The sequence below is a fragment of the Cynoglossus semilaevis genome, chromosome Z (genome assembly GCF_000523025.1).
Source record: "Cynoglossus semilaevis isolate Cse_v1.0 chromosome Z, Cse_v1.0, whole genome shotgun sequence".
In the NCBI taxonomy this organism is placed as follows: domain Eukaryota; kingdom Metazoa; phylum Chordata; class Actinopteri; order Pleuronectiformes; family Cynoglossidae; genus Cynoglossus; species Cynoglossus semilaevis.
The window spans coordinates 20,705,998-20,727,823 of record NC_024328.1 but is presented as its reverse complement, the minus strand read 5'-3'; the positions used below and the strand labels follow the sequence as shown (position 1 = coordinate 20,727,823).

Here is a 21,826-nt window from a genome sequence, read left to right as displayed (position 1 = left end):
CATTCAGAAAGTTAAACTTTCATATATTCATAGATTCATGGGCCACATTTTAATCAATTTCAGGTATTTATTTGTTTATTTTTTACATAATTTTGGCTTCCAGCTCATGAAACCCACAAAAACAGGATTTCAATAAATTAGAATACTGTGAATTAGAATACTGTTTTTGCAGAAAATAAATAAAGAAAAAAAGAAATCAATCAAAATATGGTACTTTCAAAATGATATATCAATCATCAATACTTGGTTGGGAATCCCTTTGCCTTAATCACTGCCTTGATGCGACGTGGCATTGAGGCAATCAGGCTGTGGCATTGCATAGGAGTTATGGAAGCCCACATTTCTTTGATGCTTGCTGTCAGCTCTTCTTTGTTGTTGGGTCTGGTGCCCCTCATTTTCCTCTTGAGAATACCCCATAGATTCTCAATGGGGCTTAGGTCCGGCGAGTTGGCTGGCCAGTCAAGCACTGTGATGGCATGAGCATCAAACCAGGTTTTGGTGCTTCTGGCAGTATGAGCAGGGGCCAGGTCCTGCTGGAAGATGAAATCTGCATCTCCATACAGATCCTCAGCAGAAGGAATCATGAAGTCCTCCAAAACATTCTGGTAGACTGTTGCGGTGACCTTGGATTTAAGAAAGCAGAGTTTACCAACACCTGCACTGGACATTGCACCCCAAATCATGACTGACTGTGGATATTTCACACTGGACCTCAAGCAGCTTGGGTTCTGTTCCTCACCCGTCTTCCTCCAAACCCTTGGACCTTGATTCCCAAATGAAAGGCACACTTTACTTTCATCGGAAAAGAGGACCTTGGACCACTGGCCAACATCTCCCGGATTCGTCTGAATGTGGTGGTTTTTGAAGCTGTGACTCCTGCCTCAGTCCACTCTTTCTGGATCTCTGCCAGATTCTTGAATCTTCTCTGTTTGAGAATCCGCTGAAGCCCACGGTCATCTCTTTTGCTAGTGCATCTTCTCCTGCCACATTTTTCCCTTCCACTAGACTTTCCATTGATATGCTTGGACACAGCACTCTGTGAACAGCCAGCCTCCTTAGCTATAAACTTTTGAGGTTTACCCATCCTATGGAGGGTATCAATGATGGTCTCCTGGGCAGTTGTCATGTCTGCAGTCTTCCCCATATTGAACCGAACTGAGACAATTGAACCAAACCAAAGCAATTAAATAACACCTGGGGAAACCTGTGCAGGTGCTTTGAGTTTAGTAGATGATTGGTGTGTGACACTCAGTTTAAAACATTCATGCCCTGATGATTTCTTCACAGTATTCTAATTTATTGAAATCCTGTTTTTGTGGGTTTTATGAGCTGGAAGCCAAAATTATGTAAAAAATAAACAAATAAATACCTGAAATTGATTAAATTGTGGGCCATGAATCTATGAATATATGAAAGTTTAACTTTCTTAATGGAATTATGGAAATTAAACAACTTTTTCACGATATTCTAATTTTTTGTAAAGGATCTGTATATATGGTAATATATATATAGTAATATTTTAAAAAAGAGGGAGAACGTTTACATTACAAACTGTTAGATAAATCCCATAGACCTGAGCCTTTCATCCTCTGTTGTTAAGTTTTTTTTTTTTCATTTCATTTTATTTCACAGATTACTAGGCTAGGCTATTAATAGGCTGATTCATAATTCAGCAGCTGCTTTGTGTTGACAAGTTGTTGGATGTTGGCATGTTGACAAGACTGTGATTCAGAAAGAAAAACTGTGCTGTGATTCTTGGAGATAGACTTCACTTTACTTTACTGACATTTTATTTCATTGGTAAAAAAATTAAAACAACCTTTTTGTTCCTTAGATGGGGAAACAACCATAACAGAAGATATGGCTTATTTGCTCAAAGCCTCACTGGGACTGTGATACACACACTTGAATAAAAGGTAGACTTGAGATTGGGTAAATACATTTCTGAATGCATTCCGTTGATCCTGGGCAGACTGTTGATCCAACAGGTGAACCACTGATTGGTCAGATGTCATGAATGGACTGTGCCTCAACACTCTTTTTACATATTAATATTTTGACAAGGTTTAAGGGTCGGAAAGTCCTGATGTGAATTTGGCCATTTTGAACACAATATCTAAAGTCTCAATTAATTATTAATATTGCTGTATGTGTTTTTAATGTGTGAATTTCGGACTGAAACCCAGTTAAACCTCATCTCTGTAATGGGTAAGCAGCCGTCACTTCACACAGGTAAGACAACATGAATATGCAGCAACTAACTTGTTGAAGTAGATGATACAGAGAGAAAGTGGTCTGTTTTGTTTAGCATCACCAACAAGTCTTATATTGGTTTTATCGATCCCTGAAAGAAAACTGCAAAATATGACCAAATGGGTACAGGAAATGCTCTGTTGCAGTTGTCTGAAAATGTAATTTCATCCTGGAACAATATGTTTAATAAGTACTTGCTCTTGTATTCATTTAAGTTAAAAAAAAGTTGCTGCCTTCATTGACGGTCTGTGATCTGTGCTAGCCAGTATGCTGTAGATGTTTACTTGTGACTGTTAAAGGTTTTTCAACATCATTTGTATGTTCTTAGGTTCTTTTCTTGAACAGAATAACAATAATAAATATTGAAAAAAAAAAAAACTTAAAAAACATATCGAGGAGGGAAATGGGTGTTTATTATAAGGTAAATTACGATAAACATTTGTCTCAGGTCATTCTGCTTATACCCACAATTAATTTAACACAAATATAATAATAATATAAAATATTGTAAACATACTGTACATGGTCTGTATAGTATGTAACTGCATAAGAGCCCTATACAAAATTAGCCGTCGTTGCAATAATGATTCTATTTTGAAATACCTTTGAAAATGCGTCAGCGACAGCACAAGACTCTTATCAACTACAGTTACATTCCATGTATGGCTGCAGAAACTTTACCACCAAATTTTACACGAAAAAACTTTTTACCTTTTCCAGACAATGACACTTGAAGTTCAATGTTTCTGTATATGTACAATAAGCTGTGCATTATTGGATCCTTATTGCTGCCACTGCTTCAAAAGTGGGGCATAGACACAAGTATAGTGCCTATACCTATACCTATGCCTATACCTGCTACTGTAACTAGCATAAATAATAAACGTCTTAAAGTTCTGTTCGGCCCTTGGTTTATCAATGATAATATCCAAGGTTATAAGTATAAAAGGTTATTATAGGATTGTGACTATATAAAGTTTAAAGTGCTAACAAAAGCGACTACATAAGAGGAGTGAGAAAACATTATATGTTAAGAGTCTAAAATCAATCTATATTATATGTGGCTCCTGTTCTTACTATATTTTACAAAACTCACTAACAAAGGGGAATGAATTTTCAAAGATGATAATGATGACCTCCAGATCCAGGATCATCAATTGCTACCTAAAGAATTCTAGCGGGAACACTGGTTTTATACCATATATAATACTATAACATTAAAATCTGTAACTGAAAGGGATAATCATTATTAAGTGCTGGGTGTGTATCGTCCACACCTATATCCTGTCAAATGAGCATCACATTTGATGGTGTAGGTGAAATAAAGGATGCCTTTTTTTAGCTGACAGCTCAGAGAGTGAGTTCCTCGCTCAGGAAACACCACACAGACTCCAGCCATGTCGTTATAGAGTACATCTCTGTCCCAGACTTCAAACCTCAACCCCTGACCAAGTTCTACCGAGCCAAAGTCATAGGTGGCATTCCACTCTGGGTCATTGTTATCTAACACGGTTTCTGTCTCCTCGTACATGCCGTTGTAGAAGATTTTTACATAGGCATCAGTTTTGGTGAAAGTGTCCGCCCTCAGGCCTGCAGCTCTGTGGATCTCTAATCTGAGATGACCTCTGCCGGCCCTCAGAGGACAGCAGTTGTGATCCAGATTGGCAGTTGGGGAACAGTTCTTGACAGTGGACTGATCCTGAAGTTGGTTTTCCTTAATGTACTCTGTCACAAGGCCTTTCAGATTCTCTCTTACTTGGAAGTCGTCCACTAAGTGGTGTAAGGGTGAGATGGCGTAGGTAACTACATCAGGGTTGTTGTGGAGACTGTTCATCCAGCTGTGGTAGTCTTCAGATGGGTCCTGGATGTCAGGGAAGTACCTCTCTCCTCCGATCACCTCAATTTTATGGGTCATAAAACCTTGATAGAAGCCCATGCTCATGTTGCCCTTCAGAAGTTTCTCGCACTTGTTGGAGAGGGATGCATTACCAGGAAGAAACCCAAGAGCCATTCGCAGTTCGGCGTTCAAGCATTGATTGATTTCTGACTCGGAAAAGCCCTTCAGTGTTGCCAGGCAGGTCCTAAAGGCAGTGATTCTCCTCACTTTACCCCCAAGCTGGACCTAAGAAGAAGCCACAAATGAGTCACTGAGATATATTTTCAGTTCTCTTTTGACTTGTTCTATATTGTATAAGAAAAAACAAACAATATGTAGCTGTCACACTATCTACGTTTTTTATCTCTATATTGCTGGAACAGAGACAGTAACAGTAGGTATTTTTATTCATAACTAATCCAAATGATGGAGTTGTAATGTAAAAAAATGAAACTAGAATATATTTTAGCAGTTCTTTTGGCAGCAGGCTGCGGCAATCTCAGTGCAGAACAGAAACGCTACCAGAAGGCTTTCCTTCCATCAGGCATCAGACTATTCAATACTGCAATTTATCCGCTCATAATTTACTTATTCCAATGCATTCTTCTTCAGTGTTTTCTGCAGCAAGTCTTCTGTCAAGATTTCACTTTTTCACTTATGGACTACGGTGTCAGTGGTTTTTAATGACGCACTATTTTCTTGGATTCTGTTTTAGGATGGTTGTTCTACCCTTCTTACATACAGTAAAACATTGGCTTGCATATTTTTAACCACTACAATCCAAATACATACTAAGTGTGGTTAATATGTATAGACTTATTTCTCCTCCTTGTCTTGTATGTCACAAAACATAATTTGTCAAACCAACATTGTTAGCAAACTGGAAGCCTAATATTTATTAAGTGCTGCACAGTAGACTCTGTCTGACCTGGTATATGTAGTGCGTTCCATACGTGTCTATCAGTCGTCTATACAGTGCTTTGTTCTGGCTGGTGTTCAAACTCTGTGGGAGTCTCTTGAGATGCTTGGAGAATTCAGCACTCTGCTGAGGGTGGTCGGCCAGTCTGTAGCTGAACAAACAAGAGGCGTGCAGAGAAACCACTGTAATCTTGACCTTTGTGTAACAAACTATTGAGTTTATTTAGTTCTTGTCTCACTGCAGCGTGTCTGAGAAGCTGTTGGTTTCATTTTTACCTGTAGTAGGTGCAACTGATTTCATGCATGGCAAATGTGGCCTTGTCCACACTGTGCTGCGAACGAGCGAACTTGGCCAGTTCTGAGCGGCTTCCTCCCAGCACTGCCCTGCCGATGTTATCGAGACTCAAACCCAGATCCCAGTTGGTGTTGACCAGGGAGTTGGAACTACGCAGAAGAGAGTCCACAGAGTGATGAAGGGCACTGGAAAGATGTTTACTGCAGCGACTGAAAGGACGCCAGTCGAGAACAGCTGCTGGGAGTCTCTGAAACTGAGAGAAAAATAAAATTAAACTAGCAGGATTTATATGGATCGCCTGAACAATAGTGAAAGGAAACCCTGTAGTTTTGTTTTGTTATTTGTTTGGGTTTTTTTACCTGTCCGTTTTGGAAACGGTTTGGACACACTGTGCAGGTGTGGTTGTCAACCAGATGAGCTTTAACATTGATGACATACGCCCCTGTTCGATGCATCCTGACAACATCAAATCCCTCTCCTGCAAGGTTGTGCCCCGGAACAAAAGGAGCTTTCTCACATTCTGCTCCAGAGCCAATCCGACAGCCCTGCACTTCACAGACCTCCAGGATCACTGACACAGCCAACGTAAACAAAGAGAAGTTGCTCCAAAGATTTCCTGTCACTGACATGGTTGTCTAGATATGAAACAACATACTTGGGGTAAAAAAAGAAGTCCAGGACAGTCTAAATACTATACAAAGCTAGTGCCAACCACTAGAATTAGAATAAATTTATCTCAAAACATGGAGCTCTTACCTTGGACTTTATTTTTCTTCCAGCTAATCTTATTTTTCGTGTTGACGTTTTGCGCGAATAAGATGCCTTTTGCGTTCAACATTCCATGTTTTCTAACAAAGAGGCCACAGCTCCCAGGACATAAACTGTAAACAGACTTGAATCCTTGTCCTCGCTGCAGGAGTTTGAACCACAAATAAGGAAAAGTCCTGCCAAGTGCACTCTTTTAGATGTCTTTGGCTTTATGAATAAGACCAAAGGGGGAGTTCCTTTGCTTCACAGCGCACTCTCTCTCGCTCTCTCTCCCTCTCTCTCTCTTACTCTGTCTCTCTCTCTCTGTCTCTCTGTCTCTCTGTGTCTCTCTTCAGCCTCCCTGAGGCCTTTTTAATTTCCTCAGCATGACTGACTTTGCCTTTCACTTTTAAGCCTGCATTCTGTGAGATCCCTCACAGCTGTTTCCTTGCACATTTGTGTGTGTGATGGGGAGGGCGTTCACATTTACTGGAAATGAATCAAGGCATGTCGTAGCATGTGCATGGAGTGTGCACGTGGACTGCTTATGGTTTTGTTTCTCTCCAACCTGCCATGCATTGATAACCAGACAAAACCAAGGGGTCAGCTCAGCCTTTGTATATTTGCAGATGTGGGTGGAATTCTGTGGGTTTCACTATGGTGAGAAAATAAATATTTCTGTCAGCACAAAAGGTTGCAGTTAACAAGGTTTGAAGAAAAGTTGCTTTTTTTAACCCAGATCTAATATTAAATGCAAAGAATAGTCCTAAATATTTAAGGTACAGAATAATATTTAAGATAATTAGAATTTCTGAAAACTCACAATTGTCCAATCTGTTATATTTGTGTAAATCACCACCATCAAAAACCAAACAAATATTGTTTCAAATTACTTTATTAGCAAAGGTATGACATATCAGCAAGTGAGAATAAGTACAAAAGACTATTTATTAAACACATTTTTTTCACATAAGAAAAAATATTTGAAATCACTTTCTGCCTTCACTTTCATTTTTATAATTTGATTATTTTGAAAAAGATATTGCAAACCTGTTTTCCAAATAATATCACAAAAGGTTTATTGACATTTTACAATGATACTAACCATCTCTGGAAATAGAGGTTTGTATTGAGGTTTTGCATTGAATACACATTACAATATATTACTATATACACACGTGGACAAAATTGTTGGTACCCCTCAGTTAAAGAAGGGAAAACCCACAATTCTCACTGAAATCACTTGAAACTTACAAAAGTAACAATAAATAAAAATTTATTGAAAATTAAATAATCAAAATTAGCCATTACTTTTGAATTGTTGATTAACATAATTATTTAAAAAACCAAACTAATGAAATAGGGCTGGACAAAATTGATGGTACCCATAACTTAATATTTTGTTGCACAACCTTTTGAGGCAATCACTGCAATTAAACGATTTCTGTATTTGTCAATGAGCATTCTGCAGCTGTCAACAGGTATTTTGGCCCACTCCTCATGAGCAAACTGCTCCAGTTGTCTCAGGTTTGATGGGTGTCTTCTCCAAATGGCATGTTTCAGCTCCTTCCACAGATGTTCAATGGGATTCAGATCTGGGCTCATGGAAGGCCACTTTAGAATAGTCCAACGCTTTTCTCTCAGCCATTCTTGGGTGTTTTTGGCTGTGTGTTTTGGATCGTTGTCCTGTTGGAAGACCCATGACCTGCGACTGAGACCAAGCTTTCTGACACTAGGCAGCACATTTCTCTCCAGAATGCCTTGATAGTCTTCAGATTTCATTTTACCTTGCACACATTCAAGACACCCTGTGCCAGATGCAGCAAAGCAGCCCCAAAACATTCCTGAGCCTCCTCCATGTTTCACCGTAGGGACAGTGTTCTTTTCTTCGTATGCTTGGTTTTTGAGTCTATGAACATAGAGTTGATGTGCCTTACCAAAAAGCTCCAGTTTGGTCTCATCTGTCCAAAGGACATCCTCCCAGAAGCTTTGTGGCTTGTCAACATGCATTTTTGCAAATTCCAGTCTCGCTTTTTTATGATTTTTTTTCAGCAGTGGTGTCCTCCTTGGTCGTCTCCCATGAAGTCCACTTTGGCTCAAACAACGACGAATGGTGCGATCTGACACTGATGTACCTTGGCCTTGGAGTTCACCTTTAATTTCTTTGGAGGTTGTTCTGGGCTCTTTGGATACAATTCGAACGATCCGTCTCTTCAATTTGTCATCAATTTTCCTCTTGCGGCCACGTCCAGGGAGGTTGGCTACTGTCCCATGGGTCTTGAACTTCTGAATAATATGAGGCACTGTTGTCACAGGAACTTCAAGCTGTTTAGAGATGGTCTTATAGCCTTTACCTTTAAGATGTTTGTCTATAATTTTTTTTCGTATGTCCTGGGACAATTCTCTCCTTCGCTTTCTGTTGTCCATGTTCAGTGTGGTACACACCTTTTCACCAAACAGCAGAGTGACTACTTGTCTACCTTTAAATAGGCAGACTGACTGATTATGAGTTTGGAAACACCTGTGATGTCAATTGAAGGACACACCTGAGTTAATCATGTCACTCTGGTCAAATAGTTTTCAATCTTTTATAGAGGTACCATCATTTTTGTCCAGGCCTGTTTCATTAGTTTGTTTTTTTAAATAATTATGTTAATCAACAATTCAAAAGTAATGGCTAATTTTGATTATTTAATTTTCAATAAATTTTTATTTATTGTTACTTTTGTAAGTTTCAAGTGATTTCAGTGAGAATTGTGGGTTTTCCCTTCTTTAACTGAGGGGTACCAACAATTTTGTCCACGTGTGTATATTATGTTATTATACATTATATAATAATTTGGTGAAACTGATTAGAGCTTTTAATTTTGTATAAATAATTCATGAAAAACAAGAAATTTGATGTAGATATTATTTCTTATAATAGTTCTTCCTCAGATGTTAAAGCTCAAATACAAAGCTAATTCCCATCAGGTCAGATGAGCTAGATTTACGAGAACTAAGCGTTTGTGCTTTTAGTTAAGCCTCATTCTCCTGGGTGTCCCTCTATCCCATGCTCTGCCCATCCCTTCCCTCTAATACCTCATAGCTGCTGCCTCTGACAAACCCAAACTGTCGTCCCCTTCTCTTCTTGATGAGAACCGCTCCTATTGCCAGCAGTGCCATTGTACCAATCACCCCAAATGCCACTCCTGCCTTCTCACCACTGGACATCCCATTAAATTCTGGGTTCAGGTTTCGTACCATCTGCTGGACCTCCTCTGGTTTGGCCAGTTTCCACATTTTGGCCTGTCCCACTCTGACCCAGTTCTGGTCTCCCTCAGTCATCACCATCACGGTGTTGGTTGCTCGTATACTGATAAGTGGAGGTTTGATGAATGGAGGCAGATGGATTGGCAGCAGTCGACCATCCGTGAATGCTTTTGACTGGACGCAGTAAAGGATTTCACAGCCATCACTCACTGTAGGAAGATGCTGACTGAATTTGGGAGGGCATCGACGTTGATCTTCTGCCAGCGGGTTGTTTGCATGACAGCTGAACATGCCTCCAAACGGCACAGCATATCTGGTTGCTGATTCGTAGTCTTTGCTCATACAGATTACCTGGTCGTCGGCAAAAAACTTTTGTTCGATGAAGTTGGGCGGGCAGCTCTTGGCTTTGGTGATAGGGTTCAGGACTGAGGGGCCGTAGATGCCTCCAAACAGATACCCTGAGTTGTCTGGGGCCTGTCCATTTGCAGAGCACCAGTAGGTGTGGATGCGAGCTGAACAAACGTAGTACTTGTCTTGACAGTGTTCCCTATAACATGTGAACAACTACAAAAATCCACAACTATTCTTGTGCTTGTAGCACTCATGAACATTGTAACCTTTCTGTTTCTCTTCCGAGGCAAGCAAAGTTGTAACATAAGGTGAGCGACAGGAGAAATCCCCTGTTTGAGGATTTTTTTCAGCCAGTGTTTCACACAGAGGCTCAGCCTCTAAACTGAGAGGAGTACACTTTTGGTCCCTAACAGGAATCATCATCTGTGTTGGCCTGGAAATTAAAATTCTCAGAATTGATGTCAACACAGCCGGGGCGGGTGTTTACTTTGTAGTATCGGTCTATTGCTTGACTAACTTTAAGAGCAACTTTTCCAACAGTAGGCTGCGGCAGATCGGAGATGGTCTTGGTGTTGATGAAGTATTAAAGGGGAATTCCTGATCTGTCAATGGCCACTAGGTTGTTCTTGGTACTTTCCTGCCACTTCTGCAGTGAGATCCCTGGGTAGAAGGGCATGCCTCCATGACTCTCAGTGAGAGAATACTGAATGTTGGACTGGTACGTTCGAAGGTCAGAACTCTTCTGACTGTAGTCGCTGTTTATGTCAAACTTAATTTTGTCAAAAAAATTGAGGCCAGCCATTATTTTCACAGACAAACTTTGACTGTTGTTGTCCGACACATACGTAGAGGTGAGGTAGTCTTCCTCCACCAATGAAGCCCCGGCATCTACACTGGTGATCACATGAGTTCCATAGTCCAGCACCATCTTCTCTGAGAGGTAGTTTGCATTTCTGGTCTGGTTGTTTTTAATTGCATTGCCAATCTCCTTGACTTGCTGGGCAAGAATGAGTCCACTGTGAAGTCTGGATAAGCCTTAACACTGTAGATCAGGTTATGAACATTTGACAGAGAAGAGTTCAAGATTGTGATGTTAATATACGTTGGTATGAAAAAAGTTTGGGCACCCCTGATCATTTTCAAGATTTTCCTATATGTATCATTGGTTTTTCGGAACAGCAATTTCAATTAAATATATCATATAGCAAACAAACACCGTGATATTTAAGAAGTGAAATGAAGTTTATAGGATTTACAGAAAGTGTGCAATAATTACTTAAACAAAAGTAGGCAGGTGCATACATTTGGGCACCCTTGTTGTTTTATTGATTTGAATACCTTTAGCACTAATTATTGGAACACAAAATATGTTTGGAAGCTCATTGACCCTTGACCTACATACACAGGTGAAGCCAATCATGAAAAAGGGTATTTAAGTTGCAAGTTGTTCTCCCCTTTGCATCTTCTCTGAAGACTGGCAACATGGGAGCCTCAAAACAATGGTCAAATGACCTGAAAACAAAGATTGTTCAACACCATGGTTTAGGGGAAGGATACAAAAAGCTAGTTCAGAGATTTCAGCTGTCAGGTTCCACTGTGAGAAACATAGTGAGGAAGTAGAAGACCACAGGCACAGTTCTAGTTAAGGCCCGTAGTGGCAGGCCAAAAAAAACCCTCAGATAAGCAGAGGCGAAGGATGGTGAGAACAGTCAAGCTCAACCCACAGACCAGCTCCAAAGACCTACAACATGATCTTGCTGCAGATGGTGTCACTGTGGATTGTTCAACTATTCAGAGCACTTTGCACAAGGACATGCTGTATGGGAGAGTAATGCGACAGAAGCCTTTTCTGCACCCATGCCACAAAAAGAGTTGCTTGAGGTATGCTGAAGCACATTTGGACAAGCCAGCTTCATTTTGGAGTAAGGTGTATCAGCAAATTCTTGTGAACAATGTTCAAGAATCAGTGACAAAGTTGAAGTTGCGCCGGGGCTGGATACTTCAACAAGACAACGACTCTAAACACTGCTCAAATTCTAGCAAAGCATTCATGCAGAGGAACAAGTACAACGTTCTGGAATGGCCATCTCAGTCCCCAGACCTGAATATCATTGAAAACCTGTGGTCTGTTTTAAAGCGGGCTGTCCATGCTCAGAAACCCTCAAACCTGACTAAACTGGAGATGTTTTGTAAAGAAGAATGGTCAAAAATACCTTAAACCACAATCCAGACCCTCATTGGAAGCTATAGGAAGCATTTACATGCTGTTATTTCTGCAAAAGGAGGATCTACTAAATATGGATGTAATTTTTCTGTTGTGCCCAAATTTATGCACCTGCCTACTTTTGTTTAAGTAATTATTGCACACTTTCTGTAAATCCTATAAACTTCATTTCACTTCTTAAATATCACCACTGTGAAATTGCTGTTCAGAACAATCAATGATACCTAAAGGAAAATCTTGAAAATGATCAGGGGTGCCCAAACCTTTTCATACCACTGTAAATTCATTCTAAAAATAAAGTCTTGTGATAAATAGAACTGGGAAGAAAGAAACACTGATGTGTTTTTCCTCATTTTACTCATCATTTTACAATTACAAACAGCATATTGTTTTATGACTCAGTCCTTTTTTTATTTTCATAATGAGAAAGAAAAAAGCAGAAATTGTGACGTCTCAGAATAAATCCATTGTTCCCTCAGAACTCAGCGTCATTCTTAAAATTTATTTTCAGAATTTACTAATTAAGTATTTTTTTTAGCAAAACGAAAGAAGATTTATCTTCCACAGTTATATTGTGTAGTGTAATGATTACAAAACTGGAATTTCTATCAACGTAACCTAATTTTGCCGTCTGTGTTCATTTGAACAACCTGGGATGTGAGAAAATGGAAGCTTGCCTGCACTCTGGTAGTGGTTGAAGAGTCTTTGACCTGGTGGGTTTTCATTCTCTGACTCTCTGCTGAAAATTTTCCATTCAGCACAGAGAAGAAGGAAACGTCTCCATTGATGCTCAGGGCTGTAGCACTGGTCTGCTCCAGCCAGGAGCTGATGATCTCTGAGCTGGTTTCAACACCAGTTACTTTATGGGGAATGACAAACACTTCATCTGGGATGAGGTACACACTGTTCTCCGTGGTCCGGCACTGGAAGTAGCTCATGTTCATCACCTGACCCATGTCCATGTTCCGCAGGTTGTCCCATCCTCCACCTGGCAGCACCTCCAGTGCTGTGAGGGAGAGGTTGGTGGCAGCGCGACATTGTCTGAGCCAGTTGGTTGGTTTGTTGACCGGGGCAGCAAAGGAGACATGGAGACAGGAGATAACCAAGAAACCCAGCAGTCATGATGACTGTGGTGAAGAGTGACTGAAACACTGTCTAAAATCAAAGCCAGACTCCTCCTACTCTAATAGTTCAGTTTATCACCTGACAAACAGAAGTGTTTGACATGTGTCAGAGATGGAGCTAGCTAAAAATTAAACTTTTACTTCCATCGTTGGCTGAAAATATCAACTTGAAAGACAGTTAAATAAAACAGAAACAATCTTATTGAATCTAATGTCAATGTTTCAAACTTTTAAATGAAGCAGAACCTCTGCCAAAGTTTGTAGGTGCATAGTTTAGTTTTGTTTATCAAACTAAGGTTTGTAAGGTCAAAATAAGTCACTGGTAACTTCCCTCTTTAAGAAGGAACAGAACGTAGATGTGAGAACGAGCTTCACTCATATCATGTCTTTGTTTGGACATGTGTCACATGAATGCACATGAAAGTTCCCTTTTTTTTCAGTCTGAGTCATCACCGTTCCCTTAAAAGTCTGGACAAAAAAACTTTTTTGAAATAACAGTTTTGTGAAAACAATGGATTGGATTGTAATCCACATTATTGAATTGTAATGAATATAAGACTAAATCAAAACTACCTTAAAGTCTATTTCTTGTTCTGCCAAGAGGAAACTGTATGAATATTATTATTATGCAAATGACCATACTGTGTTAATTGAAACACTTCCTCGAGCACTTTCGTTCTAACTTCTTCTTTACCCAGAATTCAATCAGAATTGTCATCAGCAGACTGTGGTTGAAAGCACATGATCAGAAAGAAACAGCAATATTTTAATTTGTTTAGTTTAGTTTGTCTGTTTTCCTCAGTACTGTTTGTTCCATTATTTTTTATATTCAAATGTGTCAACTTTTTATTTCCTTAACTTCTCCTTTTTATTCACCTATTTATACTGTTCAGACCATTCTATATACACCGCGTATACCCTTCAAGGTTGGGGTCACTCATACAATTTTTGTTTTACATTAAAACTTACATGTTTATTCATCAAAGAGTTGAATGAATAGAAAATATAGTCAAGATTAGAAATAATGATTTTTATTTGCAATTATAATTTTAGCCTTTAAACTTTGCTTTTGTCAAAGAATGCTCCCTTTGCAGCAATTACAGGTATTCTTTGGCATTATAGCTGTTCATTTGTTGAAGTAATCAACCCACAAATGTGATGCACCTGATACTTAGCTAGCTAAAGGAATGCTAGTTCTGTACTTTCTCTAACCAGATGGTTTTCAGCTATGCTAACAAAAAAAAAACACAGGGGTTTAAAGGAATGTCTTTTAATCTATTAGCCTTCTAATGCAATTAGCAAACACAATGTAGCATTAGAACACTGGAATAATAGTTGCTGGAAAATGGCCTTTATACACCTATAAAAATATTTAAGTAAAAACCAGATGTTTGTAGCAAGAATAGTCATTTACCATATTGACAAATGTTCTGATTAATTAATGTAATCCTCATTGGAAAAAAACAGTTCCTTCAAAAATAATAACATTTCTAAGTGACTCCAAACTTTTAAGCGGCAGTGTACGTAAATCTGTAGTGTTATTAGGGGTGTTAAATTAACGAGTCAATTGCAATTAATTAATTACAGACACAGTTAGCGTGTTATGTTTTTTAATCACATTAATCAATATTTTAATCTCTAACTTTACTGTTGCTGTATGCAAGTTGCATTTTGTTTTTTATGGGCTTCATGTGCTCCAGTTGTTGGGGGTGGAAAACTAGAATAGAATTTATAGTTAGTTACCGAAGTGTGTTAAACCATAATCTGCTATCAAAGTGTGTTAAATCATAATCTGCTTGTCAGGAACAGGTACTCCTTTGTTGAAGATGCACAGGAAATGTCCATCAAGAACTTCCTTTTTAGGAGATCTTGCTTTGCACAGGAAATATCCTGTAAGTACTCCTAGAAATGTTTTACGATGTGGTCCACAAAGGATAAGGTCTGTTCCTCATCAATTATGTGAATCGTGTGAACTTTGCCCAAAGAGTATATACGTAATGAAAAAACAACTGCTCAGTACTTATGTAACTTTCTCAATAAAACGAGCTGCAGACCTCATACACACTGGGACTTAGGTGAGCCAGCTCTGCGAAGCTGTTGGCCTCTCTGCTCTCCCTCACAGCGAGTAAAACTTACAATGTTGTCATGTGTGGTTCTTTTCAGGTCATTCTATCTGTGGCAGTTAGGTGACAATAGTGGTGGCTGAATAACGTAATTTTCGGCACCAACAAAAACAATGGTCAGTCACACCTGAAGTGGACATTGATTGGCTGTCATTGTGTTTGGGCTGGTTTAGCAGTTCTGTTAGGCAACTGGACGTGCCTAACAGAACTTTTTAAACTTAACCATGACCTAGATGACTGAGAATCTTCATAGACATAGAGTGAAGAACCGTGAGGAGACGTGAAAAGGGAGCAGCGTATAAGAGTTGTCTGTCTAATGAACGAGAAATTTACATTTCAAAAACATCCTGATGGCACCATCGATAAAGGTAGAGTGATATGCCTTCATTGTAGGAAGGAATTTGTAAATAAATGGGTCTTATTAGAAAGCAGTAAATGTTATTCTTGTAATGTTATTCGTTATAAGTTAAAACCTTTTAAGTGGAAGTGGACAGACTCGAGTCACATTGTCTCTGTTGAAAGCGACCAGTTAATCAAACGACCTTTGAATAAGGTCACAGATTAAAGATTTCCTCTCAGGCATTAATCAATCATAGAGCAGAAGCAATAGTCTATAGTTCAGCTTTGTGAGAGTGGGTTTTTTGTGTATGTGTTTTTGTGTGTGTGTGTCTGTGTGTGTGTTACTCTATATGGTGTTCCTCCTCCCCCCCAAGGATGTCAAACCCGTTCTGCCTCCTCTTTCTTCTTTTTCTTCTTCTCCTCCTCCTCCTCCTACAAGCATGTGACCATGTGATCATGACCACTGAAGAAACTTGTGACCAAAGAAACTACACCGGCAGCAGGGGCAGCTCGAAACAGTGTGAGATAAAAAGCTAGACAACGGTTCCACAGTTGTTCTTCATCTAACTCCTTCTTGGGTCACACACTCAGTATGGACTGCGGGATACTAACGTCTAAGAGCATCCTCCTGCTACTCAGCCTGATATTCTGGGTGAGTCAAAGTGTTGACGGCGGTGGCGGTTTTAATTAAAATACAAACATATTTGATTGACATCTTTATGGCCATCTGTTTCTAGTTTGCTGTGATTCTCACCCTCTCTGTGTGCATTTCCTCATTGATAATCTGACATGGTTCACACCTGCAGATTTATTTTCAAAACAGTTTGTTTATAGGAAATCAGACTTAATGCTTAACTTCTCGCTGTCTGTTTGAGGCTCATATTTCCTTGATTCAATTCAGTTATAGGGACTCTTTGTACTGACAGGCAGCACATTAATGTTAACCTTTCAAATTAAAAATATTTACATTCTCAATACACCCCTGTTTTCTTTGTTCAAATAAAACCCTTAATAACTGGTAGTACGAGGGCCATAGTCAAAAAGATTTAAGACTGAGTTTTAATTTCTCCCACAGTCTGATTTTAATGATTAAATGTCTGAACAGTGTTAATATGTTTTTAAATTGCGTTTTCAAAATGAGAGCTTTTGAACCTTCGCTGGAAACTAGTCTGAAGTAAAATTATTGCAATTGTTTTTATTTCATTTGGCAGACTCAACGTTTGAAAGAGCATTAGAAAAAAAAATCAAATAATGATTTATCCTATTGAATGCTGTTTAGAGTCTATACTTAAATGATATTTGGAAAATTGTTGTAAATGTTTTTTTGTTTCTCAGGTGGTACTGTAGGCCAAACAGTTACTGATCCCGAAGAGGATGCAGTGGAATAAAAACCTAAGGTCAAATCAACCAATTATTACACGCAGCTACATTTATTAACATTTCAATATTCCGTTGTCATTCTTGACCTATTTTGTATGTATATCCATCTTTTTAAAGGCCAAACATAGACCCTAAATCATGTGCTCAAAATATTTGCGTAGTATTAAATCAAATCCAGTCTATTCAATGAAATTATTTATAATTTAGGATCTAATTTTTATATCAGTTAAATATGCTGTTGCTGTTTGTCTGCAAATGTCTGCAGTGACTCTGGGAAACTGGGTGATTCATGGTAAAAGTGAAGAGACGCATGAACAGAAATGAATCTTTCTTTCTTATTCTCTAGAGCAGTGGTTCTCAAATTTGTTATACTCTGTACCACCTGAGAAAACATTGAGCTCTCTGAGTACCACCATGATGACCAACATTAGAATATAGCAGCATAGGCCTTCTCTCTTAGCTTCCACCACACATGAATGATGTTTAGAAGTGTTTATAAAGATGTTTGTTTAAATGGTGTATTAATTGTGCATGGTATGTTTCAGATTTATTCAGTGAAAATGTAAATGTGAAAATATGAATTTTCCCCACGTACCACTAGAAAGTGCCTGTACACGTACCACAGTTTGAGAACCACTGCTCTACTGCACTCGTGCCGCTAAAATCATCTCCGCTGATGGAGAAACATCGCCTTAAGGTTTCTCACATTCCAGACCATAGGTTCTGGGTGCTGTGTAAGCCTCTTTGTGCCGCCACTTAGGCACAAGATTTCTGGAAGGATTAGGCAGGTTACTGTTTTGTTGTTGGGGTAGGAGGGGTGGTTAGGAGAAGTGAGTCATGTGGCTGATTCTTGTATCACACTCAATCGTAGACGTAGACATCACATGAGGTGGTACCGTTGCTGTTGAAGTGATGCTTTCTGGTCAACAGTTTTCTTCCGATTCAATTCTGTGCTACTAATCTGATCGGATTTTTTTTTTTTTTTGTCACATGAACAGTATGTAGCCAAAACATGGCAAAACTAGCCAGTGACGTGTCATTAGTGCGTAAATAGTATATATATATTTTTTTATGAATGCAAAGTTTTGAAAAGGCTTAATAGCAGGAGCAAAGCTCATAATGAAGTCAGAAGTCCTGAATGTTTACAGGCGTTAAACGGTATGTTTTTTTGTCCACACAGGAACAACAGACAAATACCGGAGATGAAGACGCTTACTGATATGAACTACAGTGGTATGAAAAGGTTTGGGCACCCCTGATCATTTTCAAGATTTTCCTTTATGTATCATTGGTTGTTCTGAACAGCAATTTCAATTAATTATATCATATAGCAAACAAACACAGGGATATTTAAGAAGTGAAATGAGTTTATAGGATTTACAGAACGTGTGTTATAATTACTTAAACAAAAGTAGGCATAAAGGAAAATCTTGAAAATGATCAGGAGTGCCCAAACTTTTTCATACCACTGTATTTTAAAAATCTGCATTTAGAAAGTCAATACACTTTAAAAAATGTTTTTTTAATAAACTAATACCATCAAAATATTTTTTTTTTGCTGATACCCGAAAACCTCCAAGAATATTATTTGTACCACCTTTACAGTAAAATTTGTTTACATTTATCAGAGTTAATCAGGTTGACTGCGAATGCATAATGATAAGACTCTAACCTGAAGCTTACCTTGAGCTATTGCGTTCTCCCACAGGCTGCAGGAGCAGCGTTGGCTTACATCGGTGCCTATGTGATCAGGAGCTACAGCACCTTTGACAGTTTCATTCAGGACAATTTTGTTCTTGTGCCGGCAGCCATCCTCATCAGCGTGGCCGTGTTGATGTTCTTCTTTGGTCTGTTGGGATGCTGCTCCACCCTGCAGGAATTCAAATGTGGCCTCAGCTTTGTAAGTGTGTCTGGGAGTGTGTCAGTTTTTGTATCTATGAGATGTCGAGCCTTAGAAGACTTCTGCTGAGATTTCCGCTGAAGTTCAAAGGTAGAAGTTTAACTGTTTTATTTTTGTTTTGTTTTTTCTCTTCTTAACACATTTTTTTTTAAATTTCCTTGGTTGCAGTTCTTCCTGATCATCATGGCAATGTTTGCAGCTGAAGTCGCTGCTTTAGTGTTCAGCTTTATCTACCAGAAAAAGGTGAGTCTGATGGTCTGATAAGCCTTTTCTAGGTTGCTGTAACCACTGATTTACCAAGTGAGCCCATCAGTCAATCACATGCCTTCAAATAATTTCTTATCTTATGTGTTTGTCCAGATCAATGGAGACCTGGAGCTCTCAATGAATGAAACTTTTGCAAAGTATAATGATCCGGGCACTTGGTCCAAAGATGTGGACTACCTGCAGACGGAGGTTGGGAGAATGTTCTACTGATCATTTAAAATCTGTACTTCATCTTTAAAATACCTTCTGTTTTAACTTTTTAACTTTTTTTTTTTAATTTTCTAGACTTTACTACTTTGGTTTCTCTTCATTCTTTTTTCAATACTTCTGGCTCTATGTTAATGTTTGGATTTACAGGATAAGTGGTTAATTTCACATTTCCAACATCATCTCACTACTTTAGCCTTGTTGTGATGTAAGTTCCTTATTCATTATGGACTAATATGTCCATAGTGAGGGAAGCAAACACTATTTCATTTATTATCCCACTGACAGACAGTCATAATCTACACCAGGCGTGAGAAAACTATGACCCGTGGGCCACAATTGTCCAAAGATTTAACAGGGGGACATGTAAAAGTCATGCATAAAGCCGAAAATGCTAAAATGCTTCTATCATTTTCTACGCCATCTATTGGGGAAATGTGGATATTCCAGGGAAAAGGCAGAAGTATAATGATAATATAAATAAATTATATAATTTGGAAAAGTTTGGTGGGCTGGATTAAAAAGCTGAACGGGTCACACCCGACCCCCGGACCTTAGTTTGCACATGCCTGTTCTACACCAATCACGCAGAACCAGCTTTGTCCTTATGTCTTTTTTGTTTTTACAACCCAAAACAAGTAAGACTATATACATTAGTGTGCACACCAAAACCGTGACCAGTACTCCTTTAGGTACTGTTCTAATAAATGTGCAGTGAGTTGACAGTGTTGTGTGGTTGGCACAGCTTTTTGGGTTACAGGGTGACTTGCAGTGTGCAGGTGTGAGCTTAACCCAAACCTCAAGGAGAAAACAAAGCTCTCCAAAAGTCCAAACAAGTCTTCAGACTTTATATCACAAACAAACCTAAGGAGACATTTTTAGGAAATTTTAATTTATTTGGGATTACAGGTCTGTGGCCTGAGATTCTTATAGATAAAATAAAAATATTTTGATTCTTATGTTTTCACCTGTCCATTTCCTCTTCGTCTGTGTACAGCTGCAGTGCTGTGGCATTAAGAATTACACCAGCTGGACCAACACAACCTGGTTCACCAGCCACAACAACACCGTTCCTCTGTCCTGCTGTAAAGCCAGCAGCACTCAGGCAGACTGGACCAACCAGCCGAGCTGAACATAGAGGTAAAACACACACAAACACACACACACACACAAACAGAACATTGTTTGTTTGTCCTTGTTTCATTTGTTTGCATTTTAGATGGTCTGCTGCTTTAACTGTGATACAAAAAAATACACACTGCATTTGTACCCACATTTTAGGGTTGTGAAGGCAAACTGGAAAGCCTCATAGAGAATGTGTGGGGTTATGCCGTGCTGGTTATTTTGGGCTTTGCCATCATCAGACTCTGAACTTTTCTAACAAACAGCCACAGTTCTTTTCAGTGCAACTAAAAAATATCTACAAAAAAAATTAAAATTCTACCAGACACATTATAACTAACGAATGTCTTCTTTTTTCCTAACGCAGTTCTTCGGAATGCTAAGCGTCTGTGTGATCACCTGTCAAATCAGCAATCAAAGAAGTGGCTACCAGCCTTTCTATGCCTGAATCACTGCAGAAACTCAGTTCGATCCACGTAGTGTGACATTAACTGGATGATGTGAGCCTTTCCTGTTACATAGGGACAAAATATCTGAAAGTTTTTAATTGTAATTTGAAAACATGGTACTTTTATGTAGCAGGCCCTGGTTAATATTGGTGTAAGGAACTTCAAATTTTGGTAAAGGATGCTAAAGATTTTCCATTTGTGAGTCCTTCAGGTCAAAACAGAGAACAGTTTTGGACATTTATGCTCATGAGTCACATGGAATATTTAAAGTCGATATATTTTTAAATAAAAACACTGTTTTCCTGGGGAGTACCACAACCTGCATAGTCAGCAAATATGACATTATATTGTAAATCAGGAATGCNNNNTGAGAAAAGATTTTTTTTTTTTTGCTGTGATTACACAGAATAGATACAGTATATTTCATTAACGTAAGTGTATTTAATTAAGATGCACATTTGTTTTGTGAAATGTGTGCTTATTACGTATCTAAATAAAAGGGTCAAGACTTCACACAAAAAATACAGATTGTAGTTTTATCACTTTGTTAAGATATAGAGCTTCACCTTTTAATTTGACATATGTGGATGTAGACACTTAAAGTGTGTGATTTGTTCTGTTGTTTAATGGAGGTTTTTCTCCCCCTTAGGCAAAAGTTGAACTTCGCAACACACCCAGTGTACTTCATCGGTTTTACCAAAAGTTGGTCAATTTACATGAGTTGTGGTGGTTGTGAACATTTTCAATATTTTTAATTACAATTTTGAAATTTGTTTTCCACCTTTTGTCTCGATTTAAAAGACATTTAACACAATTTTTCAGGTTCCTACTGAAGTTCTAAAATACCATCAAAAGACATTGATGTATTTGCAGTTTTTGACTTCCAAAATTGTTACATACCACCTTTGCTCTACTGTGATAAAAAAAGAAATGGCGCCACCTTGTCTGGATTGTTATCTTAAGAACATTGTGTAAATTGTTAATCCAACATCAGGCCAA

At 38.7% G+C, this 21,826-nt stretch overlaps 4 protein-coding genes across 4 annotated transcripts in view; 2 read left to right on the top strand and 2 right to left on the bottom strand.

Annotated features, from left to right (window-relative positions):
- The window catches only part of LOC103398305 (SWI/SNF-related matrix-associated actin-dependent regulator of chromatin subfamily A containing DEAD/H box 1A-like), a 16,171-nt gene extending 13,531 nt beyond the window's left edge, over positions 1-2,640 (top strand). The window contains exon 23 of the mRNA XM_008336883.3: positions 1,835-2,640. Within this exon, the coding sequence (XP_008335105.1) occupies positions 1,835-1,896 (62 nt within the window). The 3' untranslated portion in view covers positions 1,897-2,640. The remainder of the gene's footprint in view (positions 1-1,834) is intronic.
- prf1.5 (perforin 1.5) lies at positions 2,459-7,224 on the bottom strand. The gene is made up of 5 exons (XM_008336882.3): positions 6,099-7,224; positions 5,702-5,977; positions 5,324-5,595; positions 5,058-5,199; positions 2,459-4,375 (listed from the first exon to the last, which is right to left on the bottom strand). The coding sequence occupies exons 2-5, from the start codon at positions 5,969-5,971 to the stop codon at positions 3,503-3,505; spliced, it is 1,557 nt and encodes a 518-aa protein (XP_008335104.1). The 5' UTR covers positions 5,972-5,977; positions 6,099-7,224; the 3' UTR covers positions 2,459-3,502.
- A 1,658-nt stretch (positions 7,225-8,882) lies between these two features.
- Positions 8,883-13,034, bottom strand: mpeg1.1 (macrophage expressed 1, tandem duplicate 1; the record flags this gene model as incomplete). The annotated part of the gene is given in 4 exon segments (XM_008336890.3): positions 8,883-10,092; positions 10,094-10,700; positions 10,703-10,754; positions 12,594-13,034. Coding segments are annotated over 4 exon segments (2,058 nt in total), but the record flags the coding sequence as incomplete, so codon positions are not given.
- tspan36 (tetraspanin 36) lies at positions 13,033-21,349 on the top strand. Its single transcript, XM_025053378.1, is given in 8 exon segments — positions 13,033-16,154; positions 18,591-18,782; positions 18,951-19,025; positions 19,143-19,238; positions 20,254-20,356; positions 20,359-20,396; positions 20,538-20,619; positions 20,744-21,349. Coding segments are annotated over 8 exon segments (729 nt in total). The 5' UTR covers positions 13,033-16,094; the 3' UTR covers positions 20,827-21,349.
- Positions 21,350-21,826: the final 477 nt, after the last annotated feature.